This window comes from Cyrtonyx montezumae, unplaced genomic scaffold, assembly GCF_038088225.1.
Source record: "Cyrtonyx montezumae isolate F1298 unplaced genomic scaffold, pur_monq_1.0 scaffold_15, whole genome shotgun sequence".
Classification (NCBI taxonomy): domain Eukaryota; kingdom Metazoa; phylum Chordata; class Aves; order Galliformes; family Odontophoridae; genus Cyrtonyx; species Cyrtonyx montezumae.
In genome coordinates, this window is record NW_027071881.1 from 8,753,255 (window position 1) to 8,768,185 (window position 14,931).

The 14,931-nt window shown below is 57.9% G+C and overlaps 1 protein-coding gene across 1 annotated transcript; it reads left to right on the plus strand.

Annotated features, from left to right (window-relative positions):
* The first annotated feature begins 8,998 nt into the window (after window positions 1–8,998).
* Window positions 8,999–13,270, plus strand: LHX1 (LIM homeobox 1). Its single transcript, XM_065732115.1, has 6 exons — window positions 8,999–9,196; window positions 9,973–10,199; window positions 10,303–10,580; window positions 10,908–11,073; window positions 11,466–11,866; window positions 11,944–13,270. Exons 1-5 carry the CDS (start codon window positions 9,027–9,029, stop codon window positions 11,843–11,845), a joined length of 1,221 nt encoding a protein of 406 aa, XP_065588187.1. The 5' UTR covers window positions 8,999–9,026; the 3' UTR covers window positions 11,846–11,866; window positions 11,944–13,270.
* The last annotated feature ends 1,661 nt before the right edge of the window (window positions 13,271–14,931 follow it).

Here is a 14,931-nt window from a genome sequence, read left to right on the forward strand (position 1 = left end):
GGTGTCCCTGGTTGTCCCCTTGGTGCTTTTTTCCCCAGCCGACACTGAGCACCATCACCAAACAACATGCTTTGGGTGCTTCCCTGCTGTGTTTCAGCCCAGAGGGAAGCCCATCCTCCGCAGCGCTGCCCCTCGGCTCGGGCTGCGCACGCAGTCTAGCAGGCAGCAGAACAAATTGTCATAATTGTGTTTAATTAAAAAGCGTAAATGGATTATCTTCAGGTAAGGATGATTTATTTAACTAATCAGTCTGATCGCAGCGAGCATATAGACCAGAGATGGAAATCATGAGGTGGAAATGGGTCCTTCCTTTTACTGTCAGCCACGGAGCTGCTGGGACCGCAGTACGGATGGGCACGGCTGCATGGGTGCAGGACCCAGGGCTGCCTCCACCACGTCTGCTGCGTTGGTGTGCGGGGTGCTGCTGCCCAGGCATCACAGAGTGCCTTCGTGCTGGGACTAGATGACCTTTGAAATCCTTTCCAATCCATTCTGTGGTTCCGTGAAGTGATGGAGGGAGAGGAGGTGCACTGCTGGAGTCCAAGAGGCATCTGGACGATGCTCTCAGATGTGTGGTCTGATTTTTGGGTGGTGCTGTGTGGAGTGAGGGGTCAGACTCTGTGATCCTTGTGGGTCCCTTCCTGCTCGGGATGTTGTGTGGTTCCACGAAAGCCTTTGGTGGGGTTTTGTGCCACGTGGGGCTGGTGGGGCAGAGCTGTGTGCTGTGCCCGCTGTGCTGGCAGGACTCAGCTGGCTGCAGGATGTCCCCTGCCCTGGTTCCACGTGCAGGGAATTATGTATAGCCATTGCAACGTGACCTGGGAAATAAGGCACCTGTGGTGTTTTCTGTTATTCCCAAGAAAATTCTCCTTGTGTTTAATAGGTGATGTTTAATAAAAATGAAAATGAGCTTATCCTGAGCAGGCATGCACGCCAAAAGCTGGCATTTAAATTAGAAATTATGATTTAATAACTTGTCAAGAAACTCACCAACGTAACAGCGTGATAATTATTGAAAGAAAGCTTCATAAATAGGGGGAATACTGAGATCTGTGTGAGGGCCGGGCTCCGAGGGTGCAGCTTTGGGGCAGTGGGGGGTGGCACAGTGGGCAGAGCAGTAGGTGTGGGCTGGGGCTGGGGTTGGGGCACAGGGATGGTGGGGCTGGATGCAGCCAGAGCTGCTCCGAGCAGGGTGGGCTGGGCAGAGCCTTCCCCTTTTGTGCCATCAGCACTGCTGCCCCACACCCTGCCAGCCCCCAGCCCCATTTGCCATGAAAATGATGGTCAGTGGGGCCCTGCGATCTGAATCATGTCCCATCTCTTAATTTAAACAAGATGTTCACGTAAGGACTGCTTAATGTATATTTTAAATTACAGCCTTGACTTTCTGTTGGTTGATTGCGGCATATGACTCTCAGTTGGAAGGCCATTATTTCTGCTATGATTTACAAAGCAGTTAAAGAGAAATCAATGTGATAAATATTGAGGCATTGTAATAGATAATCCCGTGTATTCTGGGGTATTCGGTTCTCTGCTTCCACTGCCAATGGGACATTCTCAGTGTGGTGAAGGCACAGTGGGACCACAGCTGACCACTGGGTTCCCAGTTATCAGATATCCCAGTTATCCAGTCAGGTCAGGACTTCAAAACAGCCAAGGAGCTTGTGGGCTTTCTCCTAAGCTCAGGGAGTCTGCCAGTACTGGTGGCAGCTACAAGATGTGCACAGCTGGGGGAACTGTGGCCGCGGTGCTTGGGGACTCCCAGCTGCACATCCCAGAGTGTTTTACAAAGGTTTGTGCTTCAAAACCCAAAACCCCATACCAAGAGGGTGATTGATTCCCGTTCTGTGTTGGGTAATAGAGCCGTGAGTGGGAAGTGCAGTGCTCCCAGAATGACACAAGTAAATGCTGCCTGAGGCACAGGGACAGCAGTCAGCCCCCAGGTCCCACTCTGCAGCTCCTCGATCAAGGATCAATGGCTTACAGTCATCGATTATAAGTTCCAGTTTTGCTCAAGAAGGCAAAAAGGTCTATGAGAAGCTGAGAAACTTTGCTTTACAAAGAAGGCATCGAAACCTGAGCTGACTTCTGGAACTGGAACATTTTTATACGTGTTTGGGAAGTACTGGGAAATAAGACACATCGGTTCACATGAAAATCACGTCTCCTCAGAGAAACTTCAGGTCACTCCATGACCAGGAGGTGACTGTGCTTTGTGCTCTGTGTGCTCCAGCCCCACACAGCCATGGGGCTGCAGTCAGAGGGAGCTGCCTGGCATCGCTCCTCAACACAGAGCACAGGGCACAGCCTGGGGGGCCCCCACAGCACAGCCCCAGGTCCTGCTGCTGTCTGACAGCAGGTCCATGTGCTCCTCCTGGAGCTGAGTGGGTAAACCCAGGTGTCAGTGTGTCTGGAAGTGGGTTCAAGCCTTTGTTTTTATTAAATCTGCATAAAATCACACTTTTCCATGGTGTGGCTCTGTGTAAATCCCACTCCTGATTGACTCAGCACAACTCCGGAGTAATCCTCGTGTAAATGTGTTACGGTATCTTTTCACATCTGACTCAATCACGGCTGAGCTGCCGCTGCCCCACTGCTCTGCTTGGGGGGGCATCTCCTGCTGTGCACTCGGGGCAGTTCCTGCTGCACCAAGATGGGGAAGAGAGCAGGCAGCAAGGCCTGGGGGGCTTCATCCCAAGGAGCTGGGGATCTCCTGCTGACCCCAGCACGAGCGGGACCTGCCCTCAGCTCCTTGCAGGTTGGGGTGGGGGCTCAGAGCTGGACCTGCCCTCAACAAAGGGAGAGGAGGGGGACGACAACGGATGGGCCTCCCCTGTGCCCAGGTCTCCATCGTTAATATTAAGCAATCCCTGACAATACCACTCTGCTTTCCTCGAGAATAACTATGAGCCGGGTGAACAAACCTGGAGGTGCACAGAATGTCTCATCCAGAGAGGCTTTGTGAGAAATGCAACAAGGCAGCAGCTATGGAAAAAAATATGTATGTATTAAAATGTAGGAAATTGACACTTGGAATTGAGCTGGGACGTGCTGCAAACACCGTGGTGTTGGGGGGGGGGGGGGCACAGCCCTTCCCCAGCCCCCCCGACCCCCCCAACAGAGGCTCATTTATATGCAGTTATTCACGTGTGCAGTAAATTCCAATTATGTTTACAGATGTCTGCTTAACAGTTATGGAAAAGGAACCTCAGCATGTCTGAGATGTCCTTATAAGGGTTTGGACGGGGCTATCCTTTTTATTTTTTTAAAGCCAACCCCAATTTAATTATATTTTGCAGATTTACAACAACACACACACACAAAAAAAAAGGTAATCATTCCAACTGAGCTCTCTGGTAGAAGGTTTAACACGGAGTGCTTGTGCTTGGGTTGCATGGCCAGTTCCTAGATGTCTCAACCATGTTTTTGTTTGTTTGTTTCTGTATAGAGCTCAAAGAGTTGAGGGCGATGGGAGGGATGAGAGGGAGGGGGGCTGCTTTGGGGCAGGGTGCCCCGCTGGTACGGGATGCTCTGATCAGGGCGGGATGCCTCATCCTGTGCTCCCTGCACCGTCCTCACCCGCAGGTGCAGACACAGCAGGAGCGTGCACAGCCCGGTGGATGCTCTCCATCCTGGCTCTGTGCAAGTGACAGACCCGGGGACAAGCCGTGAGAGCAGCAGAGCTCTGCGGGCTCTGCTCCCGTGGCACCACACGTTCTCAGCTCAGAGCAGCGGGCGTGAAGCTGCAGCGTGCAGAGGTCGCAGCCCACTGCCAGGAGCTGCACAAACACTGCATGTGCCGAACAGGAAAAGCAGCAGGTCGGGCTGTGGCATGACAAAGCCGGGTGTGAGCAGCCCTTCACACCACGCGTTTGCCTCTTTGGAGTGGTAATGCCGCTGTGGGATGGCGTCTGCGGGACAGGCAGCCCCGGGGAGCTGCTGGGTGCTGCCAGACAGTGGCACCCCCGGGGGACAGCACTGTGTGCTCTGTTCTCCCTGTGCGTTTTGGTGAGGGGAGCTGGGGGCTGAGAGGAGTGGGCCGTGCCCGTCCCGCCGCATCCTGCCCCCCATGTCACTGGGGATGTGACAGACCATGAGACGAGGAATTGTTTTTCAGAACAATTTGATGTTTTCTAAGCAAGCTTCTGAGCAGGATGTTTGGCCCTTTGCAATGTTGTGCTCATGGGAGGGGCTCAACCTGAGGGGCAGCGGCACACAGGGCAGCACAGCATCCCCACACGGGGCCCTCCTGGGGACTGAGCTGTCCCATAGCTTCTGCTGGAAAAATGTTCTGCATCCTGTGACATGTCACACTCCAGGACAAAACGTTCTGGTTGTCTTCACCTTGAAGGCCAGCTACGGATGTGTTCCAGAGTGATGGGATTGTGGCTGCTCCTCCCTCCGTAGCGTTCAGATCGGCTGCAAATGCTCACAGCCAAACCCGGGGCGACGCTCACGGCCGTGCAAAGACGGAGGCGATGTCACAGTTGAGAATGTGCGTCTTTCTGAACTTGTTTGGCCGCACCTTACCGCAACGCTCCGGTGTCACACTGTGCAGCGGTGCCCCAGTAGGAGTGGGGGGGTCTCACTGTGCTGCTCGGGTGTTGCAGAGCGGTGTTAACGACCCTTCACCACCCCCCAGAGTGCCCCCGCGCTGCTCGGGGCCGGGCAGCGATGGGGCTGCCCCCGGGAATGGAGATAAGGCTTCAGCTGTGGAAGTGTCCCGGGAACAAAGGGTCCGCCCGAGGGGCGGGGGGAGACCCCCACGGCCCCGCACGGCCCCGCACCGCGGGGCTCCCGCTCCCCGGGAAGTGCAGCCTCTGTGAAATGAGTGAGGGGCACAGCCCCTCTGAACTTGGAAAAACGATATCGTCCTCGTGTGTGTGTGCATGTGCGTGTGTACGGAGGCGGGGGTGGGGGGGTGTGTGTGGGGGGGAGATAATTAATTCGCCAATCAGCGACGCTTGTTTGGTTTTTTTCTTTGTTTTTTTCTTTTTTTTTTCCGCCGTGCCGCCCGGCTCGGGGCGCGCCCCCGCGCTGCCGCAAATCACGGCCCGCCACTCGGCGCGGCCACGCGCCGCAATTAGTGCGGGGATGCAATTAACGCGGGGACGGGGCGCGCCGCCATCCATTACCGCGCGGCGAGGGATGCGAGCCGGGCAGGGAAATGATAAAATACGCGGTGAAAAGCGGCGGCGGAGGGAGTGCCTGCGTGAGTGATCGCCTCGGGCTTGTGCGCCTTGAACTTTGCGCGCCGGGAAATCCCCGAGGTCAAAAAGTAGGAAAATTGTTGTAGCCCGGGGAGATATATATTTAAGTTCGCAGAGGGTCCGCGCGAACCCGGCCCCGGGGAGGATGCGGACTGCCCGGAGCGCCGCGTTCCCCGTTCCCGGTTCCCCGTTCCCGGTTCCCCGTTCCCGGCCCGTGGCGAAGCGGCACTGAGCGCTCCGGACCGGCCCCGGGAGCTGAGTGCGGGCGGAGCGGTGCGGGACGGTCCCGGTTCCCCCCCTCCCCCCCGCCCGCTCCCAGCCCCCTCCCGCTGACCGCGCGGCTGATTTATGGAGAGCGATGTTTTAGCAGAAATCCCCCAGAGTCGCCCATCAGCCCTAAATCCCCAACCTGCGCTCCCTGGGAGACCTCATGACACAGAGCATGCCAAAACAGCTCCGTTTTGCCTATGCATTAGCAATCTATTTTACCTTTTTGACATCTCTCACACATAAAACCGTAAGAGAGAAATAAAATATCTGTCTCTGGGCGAAAATAAAGCTTTGCCTCCCTCCTGATCTATAGGATATAAAATAAAGCCATGGCTTTGATAGTGGCTTTTCCTTATACCGGAGTTGCTTTTGCACACACGGAGACAATGAAGATGGATGAGCGGGGATCGGTGCCTCCTCTCGGGGTTTGTTTCACCCTTTTTTATCGTCTCCCCCTCCCCACACCTCTTTACTTTTCTTTCTTTCTCTTTGATTCGCCTTTCCCTGCCCTCCCTCGCTCTCTCCCGGCGCGCACAGCCCCGTTCCCCGCGGCCGCGCTCGGCTCCATCCCGGCCCCATCCCGGTGCTTCCCGCTGTTTCCCAGCCCCTTCTCGGCCCTTTCCCAACCCCTCCCGGCGCTTCCCGGCCCCTCCCGGCCCGGTTTCAGCTCTCACTCAGACGCGCACACCGTCGGAGCTGTAATTATTTATTAACTGTATTTTCCCATAAACAACTCGGGCGCTTTGGATGTAAGCGACGACATTTAGCGACATGCGAAGAGCCCCGGGGAGGTTCGGCCGGGTTGGGGGGGGGGGGGATAGAGGGGGATGGGGGGGGCGGGGCCGTGCGTGCCCCCACATCGCTCCGCGGGCGTCACAGCGATGCGGGGCACCGCTCCGCAACTCCGAGGTCTTTTCTGCGCTCGTTGGCATTAACGCGGAGCTGAGTCCCGTTCCGCCGTGGGGAGCGCGGGGCTGTGCCACGGGTGGGAGCACCGCGACGTTCGCTCGGGACATCCCCCCCCCCCCCCCCCTCCCCCATCCCGCGGACCTTTGTTCAGGCGGCGTCCCGGCCCCGCGCCCTCTTCCTGCGGGGAAAGTTGCGGGAGAGGCGCGGAGGGCTGCGCGGGGCCGAGGGGAACCGAACGGATCCCTGCATCCCCGGGCCCGGCTGAGGGCAGCGGACCTCCCCCCCCCCCCCCCCCAAATCCCCATTTAGAAATCACTCTCGGGGGGCGAAGGGCCCTCCCACCCCCGCAACGCACCTCCACCGCCGGAGGCCCCGCAACGCGACGGCCGCGGGAAGGGCGAAAGCGAAGTGATGCGGAGCGCCGGGCCGAGCTCACAGAAAGGCGAGAGCCGACGGGAACGCTCCCACGGCCGCGCCCGGGGGTGTCCACGCGGGGAACGGGGGACAGTGGGTGCACCGAACCTGGCGGGAGCGGCCCCACCAAAACGGAAACTCGGCCTCGCCTGGAAAGGACGTTTTGTTTCCGCGTTAGATTTAAAATAAGTCGTATTTTATTATGATTATTTCTCCTTTTGGAAATTTGCCCCTTTTCCGGCGCCGCGCACCCCGAGAACGGAACGGGGAAAACGAAACGAAGTGAACGAAACGGAGGAGCGGCGCCGGGCGGGACTCAGCCCCGCGCCCCGACGGACGCAACGCCCCGGGGGTGCGAGACGCGCCCCGGGCACCCGCGGCTCCGGGGAGGGGGGGGACAGCGGAGCAGCCCCGGCGGAAAGCGGCCGGGAGCGGCGGGGGGGCGGGGGCCGGGCCGAGCAGATGCTTTCGCTAACGCCTGGGAAAAAAAAAAAAAAAAGGAAAAAAAAAATGGCTGTGAAAAAGTGGTGCTTGATGGACGTGAGATGCTCATCGCCTCCCGCGCATGCAGCCCCCGACACATGGCACTGGGGGCCGCAGTCAAAGGGAAGCGGTCCCTTGGTAGCAGCGCCCAGCTGGCGGAGCGGGGCCGCCCGCGTGAGAACGGCCCAGATGGGGCCGGGGGCATCGATCCCGGGCGGGCGGGGCGCGGGGAGCGGCCCCGACGGGGCGGGCAGGGCCCGGGGCCGCGGCTGCCGGCGGGGAACCTCCCGTCTGCGTTCTCCTTTTTATTTTCCCGTTCCCCCATCCCGCGGCTCCGACCACACGGAGGACGTGAACGCTCCCGTAGGAGGGCCGCGCGCTACTCGGGCGCGGGCCGGGCCGAGGGGAGGGGAGCGACCGCTCGGGGTAGAAGCGGCCGCCTCTCCATCGGCCCAAAAAGTGCTGGTGGCGGCGGGCGGCTGTCAACGGGACCCCGACGGGACCCCGCGCGGCCGCTCCGTGCCCCCCTCCCCGTCTCAACCCCGGCCGATAGCGGACAGGGACCCCGCGATGCCATTCCCCCCCCCCTCCCTCGCCCCACACCTACCGCTGCGGCGCGTCCCGGGGCTCCGCGCGGGGCGCACCTGTACCGGGCGAAGGCGACGGCCGCCGGCGCCCCGCGCCCTCACGGCTCTATAAAGGGGCGCGGACGCCCCGTCCGGCGGCGGCGCGGCGCGGGGGGGGGGGTCCGCGGGGGGGGCGGCGGCGGCGGAGGCGACGATTGGCCGCGGCGCGCGGTGACGTGAGCGCGCGGTGCATAAGGCTGCGGCCGCGGGGCTGCCGGGAACATGCAGTGCGCCGAGCGCTGCCGGACGGCGCGGGCCGCGCGGGCAGCCCCGCTCCCCTCCGCGCTCCGGCCCCGCCGCGCCGCTGCGCCCCGCCGGGAGGCGCCCCAGTGCCGGCAGCGCCGGGAGATGCGGCGCGGGGCCGCGGGGTAGCGCGGGGCAACGCAGGTAGGAGCCGGGGACGGCGGGGGACGGCGAGCGGCGGAGCCGGGAGCGAAGCGAGCGAACGGAGCCGGGAGCCGCGCTCAGCGTCCCTCCGCGCACGGACGGCGGCCCCGCTCGGGCCATGTCGCCGCGGCTGCAGCCGGCGCCCGTGTGACCGGGCGGCCCGATGCCCTGCGCCCGCGCTGTCCTCGTCTCGTCGTCTTTTTTTTTTTTTTTTTTCCTCCTTATTTTTCTCGTTTTATCTTTTTTTTTTTTTTTCCTTTATTCCTCCTTTAATTTCTGTTTGGGAAAAGCAGATGCACTTTGACTTCTGACTGCTCTACCTCAGACCTGAGAGAAATAACTCGTCACGCTCCTCGGCGGTTTTGTAATTATCGCCGTTTTCTTTTTTTTTTTTTCTTTCTTTTCCTTTTTTTAGTTTTTTATTTTTCTTGAGCGCCGATTTCTGCGTCTCCGCCGCGCGTCGGCCTCAGCCGGGCCGGGCCCGGGACCCGCGACGGGCGGCCCTGGGACACCGACCGACCGAAGGCATTATTCTCCCTCCCGTTCTTCTCTTCCACTTCTCCAAGGCTTTTTTCTTTTTTCTAATTAATAATAATAATAACATACACACATAAAAAAAAAAAAAAAGCAAACCTACGCCGGTGTTGTCGTCTTTTTGTTTTTATTTCGATTTTTCGCTCGCCATCTGGGACGCCGATACCCCAACTATCAGAAATAACCAAAGACAATGGTTCACTGTGCGGGCTGCAAAAGGCCAATCTTGGACCGGTTCTTGTTGAATGTACTGGACAGGGCTTGGCATGTGAAGTGTGTTCAGTGCTGTGAATGTAAATGCAATTTGACAGAGAAATGCTTTTCGCGAGAAGGCAAGCTTTACTGCAAAAACGACTTCTTTCGGTGAGTACCGCAGCCGCCGCCCGGAGCCGCGGCTCTTTCCGATCCGTTTTCCATCTTCTCCCGTCCGTTTATTTCTCCTCTCGCCGCGGAGCCCCGTTCTCACGGTGATGTCGGGCCGCTCTCCGGTGCTTTCCAACCCGCCCGGGGCTGCGCGGAGCCACCCCACGGCCACGGCCGCTCCGCGGGGAGCCACGCTGCGGGGATCGCTGCGGGCCTGGGTCGGGGCCCGGGTGCGGGTACCCCCGACGGGGCTGAGCCCCGGCCCGGCCCGGCCCGGCCGCTCCATCGTGCTGTGCGCCGGGGCGGCCCCGCAACGCCCGTTCTTACGGCGTCCAACTCCGCTCCCGTTTGTCGGTGCCGTTATCGGGGCGCGAAGGAGAAAGCCGCACCGCGCAGCCCGGTGCTGAATTCATGTTCTCGGCGTTTGCCCTCGGTCCCGATCGCGGTGGTTGTGTTTTCTTTGATCGTTTTGCGGGGTGTAAATCAGGCGGGCGCCCGCTGAGAAAAGGGAACGCCGGGAAGGGATGGTTTGGGATTGGATTTGTTTTGTGTTTTTTTTTTCGTTGGTTTGTTTTGGGAATTTTTTCTTTATTTATATTTTATTTTATTTATGCACGCGCGTGCGTTTTTAATTTATTTACTGCGGTTTCGGTTTGATTTTCGTTTCTTTCGGTTCGATGCGGTTCCGGGGCCGCCGCTCTCCCATCGGGGCCGGTGCAGGGCGCTGCCCGCTCGCTGCCCCCGTTCCCCCCCCGACCCACCGCCTCTCCCCGCAGGTGTTTCGGGACCAAGTGCGCGGGCTGTGCCCAGGGCATCTCCCCCAGCGACCTGGTCCGCAGGGCGCGGAGCAAAGTGTTCCACTTGAACTGTTTTACGTGTATGATGTGCAACAAGCAGCTCTCCACCGGCGAGGAGCTCTATATCATAGACGAAAACAAGTTCGTCTGCAAAGAAGATTACCTAAATAACAGCAATACTGCCAAAGAAAACAGCCTGCATTCAGGTGAGGGAGCGCGGCGCGGCGGCTCTCCCTCTCCCGTCCCTTCCCTTCTCCCCCCGCCCCATTCCCGCACCCCCGCTGACTGTCGGCCCTTCGCTGCCCGCAGCTACCACCGGCAGTGACCCCAGCCTGTCCCCCGACTCCCAAGACCCCTCCCAGGACGACGCCAAGGACTCGGAGAGCGCCAACGTGTCCGACAAGGAGACGGGCAGCAACGAGAACGACGACCAGAACCTGGGGGCCAAGCGGCGGGGGCCCCGCACCACCATCAAAGCCAAACAGCTAGAGACTCTGAAGGCCGCCTTCGCGGCCACCCCCAAACCCACGCGGCACATCAGGGAGCAGCTGGCACAGGAGACCGGCCTCAACATGCGCGTCATCCAGGTACCGGGCTCGGGCTGTCCTCCCGGCCCCGCGGAGCTCGCGGCTTCTCGGGAAGGTCCTAACGGGGCCGCCAACGGCAGCGGAATTAATAAGCGGAGACGTGAGGAGTTAATGCATAAGTAAGGATGACGATGCGCTGCAATTATTAAAAGGTTTATAAACCCGCAGCGCTGAGGGTAATGGGGGGTTAAGGGACCATTAAAGGCGAGGTTGAATGGGGGACGCGCGGAGCGAGGGAGCGGGAGCCATCCCGTCGGGGCGCCGGGAAGGATCACCGGTACCGGTGCTGTGCCCGTGACCGACCCGCCTTCCCCCCCTCCCGTCCAGGTGTGGTTCCAGAACCGCCGCTCCAAGGAGCGCCGCATGAAGCAGCTGAGCGCGCTGGGCGCCCGCCGGCACGCCTTCTTCCGCAGCCCGCGCAGGATGCGGCCGCTGGTGGACCGCCTGGAGCCCGGCGAGCTGCTCCCCAACGGGCCCTTCTCCTTCTACGGAGGTGGGTACGCGGCCGCCGCTTTCCGTCCGGTGCGCGGGGCGGGGCGGGCAGCGCGGCCGGGGGAACCGCGGCCGGGGGAAACGGGGCCGGGGGAACCGCGGCCGCCGCGCACCGGGCCCGGCTCGCAGCGGGCGCTGCCGCAGCCCTGTGCCGTCGGGCGCGGTTCCCCGCCGCGGGCGTCGCGGTTCCCGGTCTCGGCCGCGCCGTCGCGGTTCCCGGTCCCGGCCGCGCCGTCGCGGTTCCCGGTCCCGGCCGTGCCGTCGCGCTGCTGCCGGGTGCGTCCCCGCAGCTCCGTGCCCGCGGTCCCCGGCCCCGCCGCGTCTCTCCTGCTCTCCGTTACGCTCGGGCGCTCGTCCTCCGCGCTACCGCCCGGTGTCTCTCCTTGCCGCCAGATTACCAGAGCGAGTACTACGGCCCCGGGGGCAACTACGAGTTCTTCCCGCAAGGCCCGCCCTCCTCGCAGGCTCAGACGCCGGTGGAGCTGCCGTTCGGGGCCGGGGGCGGCCCGCCGGGCACGCCGTTGGGTGCGCTGGAGCATCCGCTGCCCGGGCATCACCCGCCCGGCGAGGCGCAGCGCTTCCCCGACATGCTGGCACACCCCGCCGGGGACTCGCCCAGCCCCGAGCCCAGCCTGCCCGGCTCCCTGCACTCCATGTCCGCGGAAGTGTTCGGCCCCAGTCCTCCGTTCTCCTCGATATCCGTCAACGGCGGTGCTAACTACGGCAATCACTTGTCACACCCCCCAGAAATGAACGAAGCGGCCGTGTGGTAGCTCGAAGCGAACTGGGTCTAAGTAAGTGATGATCATCTAGTCTGCTTGTTGTTACGGTGTACAGAAATGAGTAAATCTAACATCTCTCCCGCCCTAAGACAATGTCACGTTGGGAACGAACTGCGCCCGAGCGGAGCGCTGCTGCAGAGCGGGACGATCCCGACGTGCGCCGGTCACGGACACGGGGACCTGTGTGTGCCATGACAAAGGAAAAAGGAACTGGGGAAGCTGTGCAGTGACGTGCTGCCGCGCCGTGGGATGGCGCGAGTGCCATTACCCCGCCGGATGTCATCCCGAGAGCCACAATCCTTAGGAACTTCTCATTAAAAAAAAAAATAATAATAATAATGATTGAAGGACGGGAAGGTGAAAGAAAAGGGGGAAAAGCTGCAAGAACTCTAGTGCTCCCGATAAGGATGGTTCTGGCGTTACGCATTGGTTTGTTCATTTTTCTCTCTCAAAGTTCAACGAGAAACTCTTTAGCTTCAGCCATTGCAGCCTGCTGACTTCCAGGTGGGACAACTCTTTTTTTTTTCCTTTTTTTTTTTTCCCGTTTGTTTTTTCGCTCCTTGTTTTAATATTATTATTATTATTATTATTATTATTTTTCCCTCCCAAAATAACAAATACTAAATATTAAGCCCTCGGCACCAACTCTTCTACCTTCACAAAGCTACACATACAAAACCTCCTCATCATAGCGAAGGTCTCCAGCAGACCTCTGACGCAAATGACTTGAAAAATACAGGAAAAAAAAATACAAAAAAAAATACAAAAAGAAAAATACAAAAAAAAAAAACAAACGAACAAAAAGCATTCTACCTTCACAAAGAGAGAAAAGCTAAAACGAAAAGACTCTATTGAACTAAAAGCAGTCAACTGTTTACGTCTAACGTTAAATTCAGGAGCTCGGTGTTTTGCTAACAGATCCTGTTTGAGAACCTCTTGTTCAAAAGCGAAATATTTTGAGCAGCCAACCAAAATAGTTCCTTTTCTTTTCTGTAGCTGTGCTAACCGATCGCAGGGCTTGTGGTTCACTGTGCTAGTTTGTCAAAGGTGTTGTTTACAGAAGGCAAAGAGAAACCCGCGACTCCCAGACCGCTGCCAAATAAAGCAAACCTATAGCACAAATCCTGTCAGGTGCTCCGCACCAGCAACACGGAAAGGCGTTTCAGAATGTTACACGGTTGAGAACAGAACAAAACCGAACATCTTTGCTGATTTTTAGTCCTGTTGAACGTTCATGGGATTGTTAATATGACTTATATAGACCCACACAGGTTTTATTTTTGTGTCTTTAAAATGAAAGTCCAAAATATTTAAATTTTATGGTCAAATATGCAGTCAACAGCTGCTACTTTTTTTCTTTATATATTAAATTTCTCATATGTCTTTTATTGTTCGAATAAACCTAAGCTTGTGTGACCTCCAGTGCATATTAGACCATTCACTGTATGAAAGAAAACATGTTGGATAAAATTTGTGCGTTTTTAATAAAATTAGAAAAGCTGATGTTTAGATAACTGGTGTTCATTGGGTGTTCGGAGCCGCTCGGAAGGGACTCTCCCCACCAGAACAATGCAAACCAAACCGAACCAGCCCCGAGAGAGCTGTGTGCAGGGAACGAAGGGGAGCGGGCCGCTCCTGGGCCGTGCAGGGAGGGAGCGTCCTCAGAGCGCTCATTTTCCTCATTAACAGGAGTGTTTCCGCAGCGGCAGAAGCTGCCAGGTCTGTGTTGGTAATGGACGAAGGGGAATTCTGGTCATTCTTCAGATTTGATTTTTAGGTGTTATTTTTTTTTCCTCATTGGACGGTCTGGGAGGCAGCAAATCCTCAACGCCGTGAATGTGATTTTATTAGTAGTAGTCGTCGTCGTATCAGTGTTGGTATTATTTTGGAGCTGATGATAAGAAATCAATTGTTTGCCAGCGCGCGGTGTTTGCTCGGGCGGACGCTGCGGGACTGTGTGTCTTTGCAGTGGGTGCACGCTGATTTTCTCGGACCGAAATGCTTCCGATTGGGATTTGCTGCCGTGGAAGACGGGGGGGTGCAGCTCCCGAGCGCTCCGTCCCCGACGGCCCCACCGCATCCGAGGGCTTTGGGTGCTGAGTTCGTGGGTGCTCCCTTCAGCTCGGGAGCAGCGCTGCTCAGTGCCTTCCACCCGCGGAGATAATGGGACGGCGCGAGCAGTAATTGCGTCTTTCCCTTCATCCGGACTAATTGTGATTGTGTCGGGCTCCTGTTTGATTTGCTGCCGATGCAGGGGTGCGCTCCGAGGCGCGGACTTCTCCGCTCGCAGCACTTCAGCGCTTTCTGTCTCTGCACTGAGCTCGCAGTGCTGTGAAGTTGGTGGCTCCGTTATTCCCGTGGCCGTTCCTTGTTCTGCTCCCTTCCCGTCCCCCGTCCGTGTGAAGCACTTTAAACACAAAATGTCTTGCATATGCGTTATATATATCCTATAAAGACAAAAGCCAACTGCGAGGGATCCATTGGCAGTGTTTCTAAACAAGTAATTTGTTGAAGGGGGGGAGGATTCTGAGCTCAGTGCATCCGTTCGCCTTCGCGTTCTTGCTGTGATTTTTCCCTCTGTTTTGCATTTCCACGAGCGAAGTGACGGGGATCTCTTCATTATAAACTTTACTCCTCTGGGCCAGCGCTGTTTGTAAACAGTGCATTTTGTGCTGCAGTTTTATTGTCTGATCAATTGTTTGCAATGCGGATCTGACCGAATAGACTCATTTTGCAGGAATCACGTCTGCCATCCCGCTTTTCCTTTTTTTTCTTTCTTTTTTTTTCCTTTTTTTTTTTTTTTTTCCTGTAGCGAGGTGCTTATATGGTTTATTCCGTGCAGATTTAGGTGGAGATGTGATGTGGTTCAGCTCAGGTCACTGGTTTCTAGAGGGGTGCAGCAGAGCCTGTCTTGCTCCCCGAGCCGCCGCTTGCTCTCGGAGCGGCTGTGCCATCCACGGAGTGGTTCCCATGCCCAAAGCCAAGCACGCCCTGCAGAGCTCCCAGGACGCAGCATGGAGGCCCCAACCCTTTGCAGATTTGAATTCTGTGCTCTTCAGAGCGAGCTCGGTGTTTCT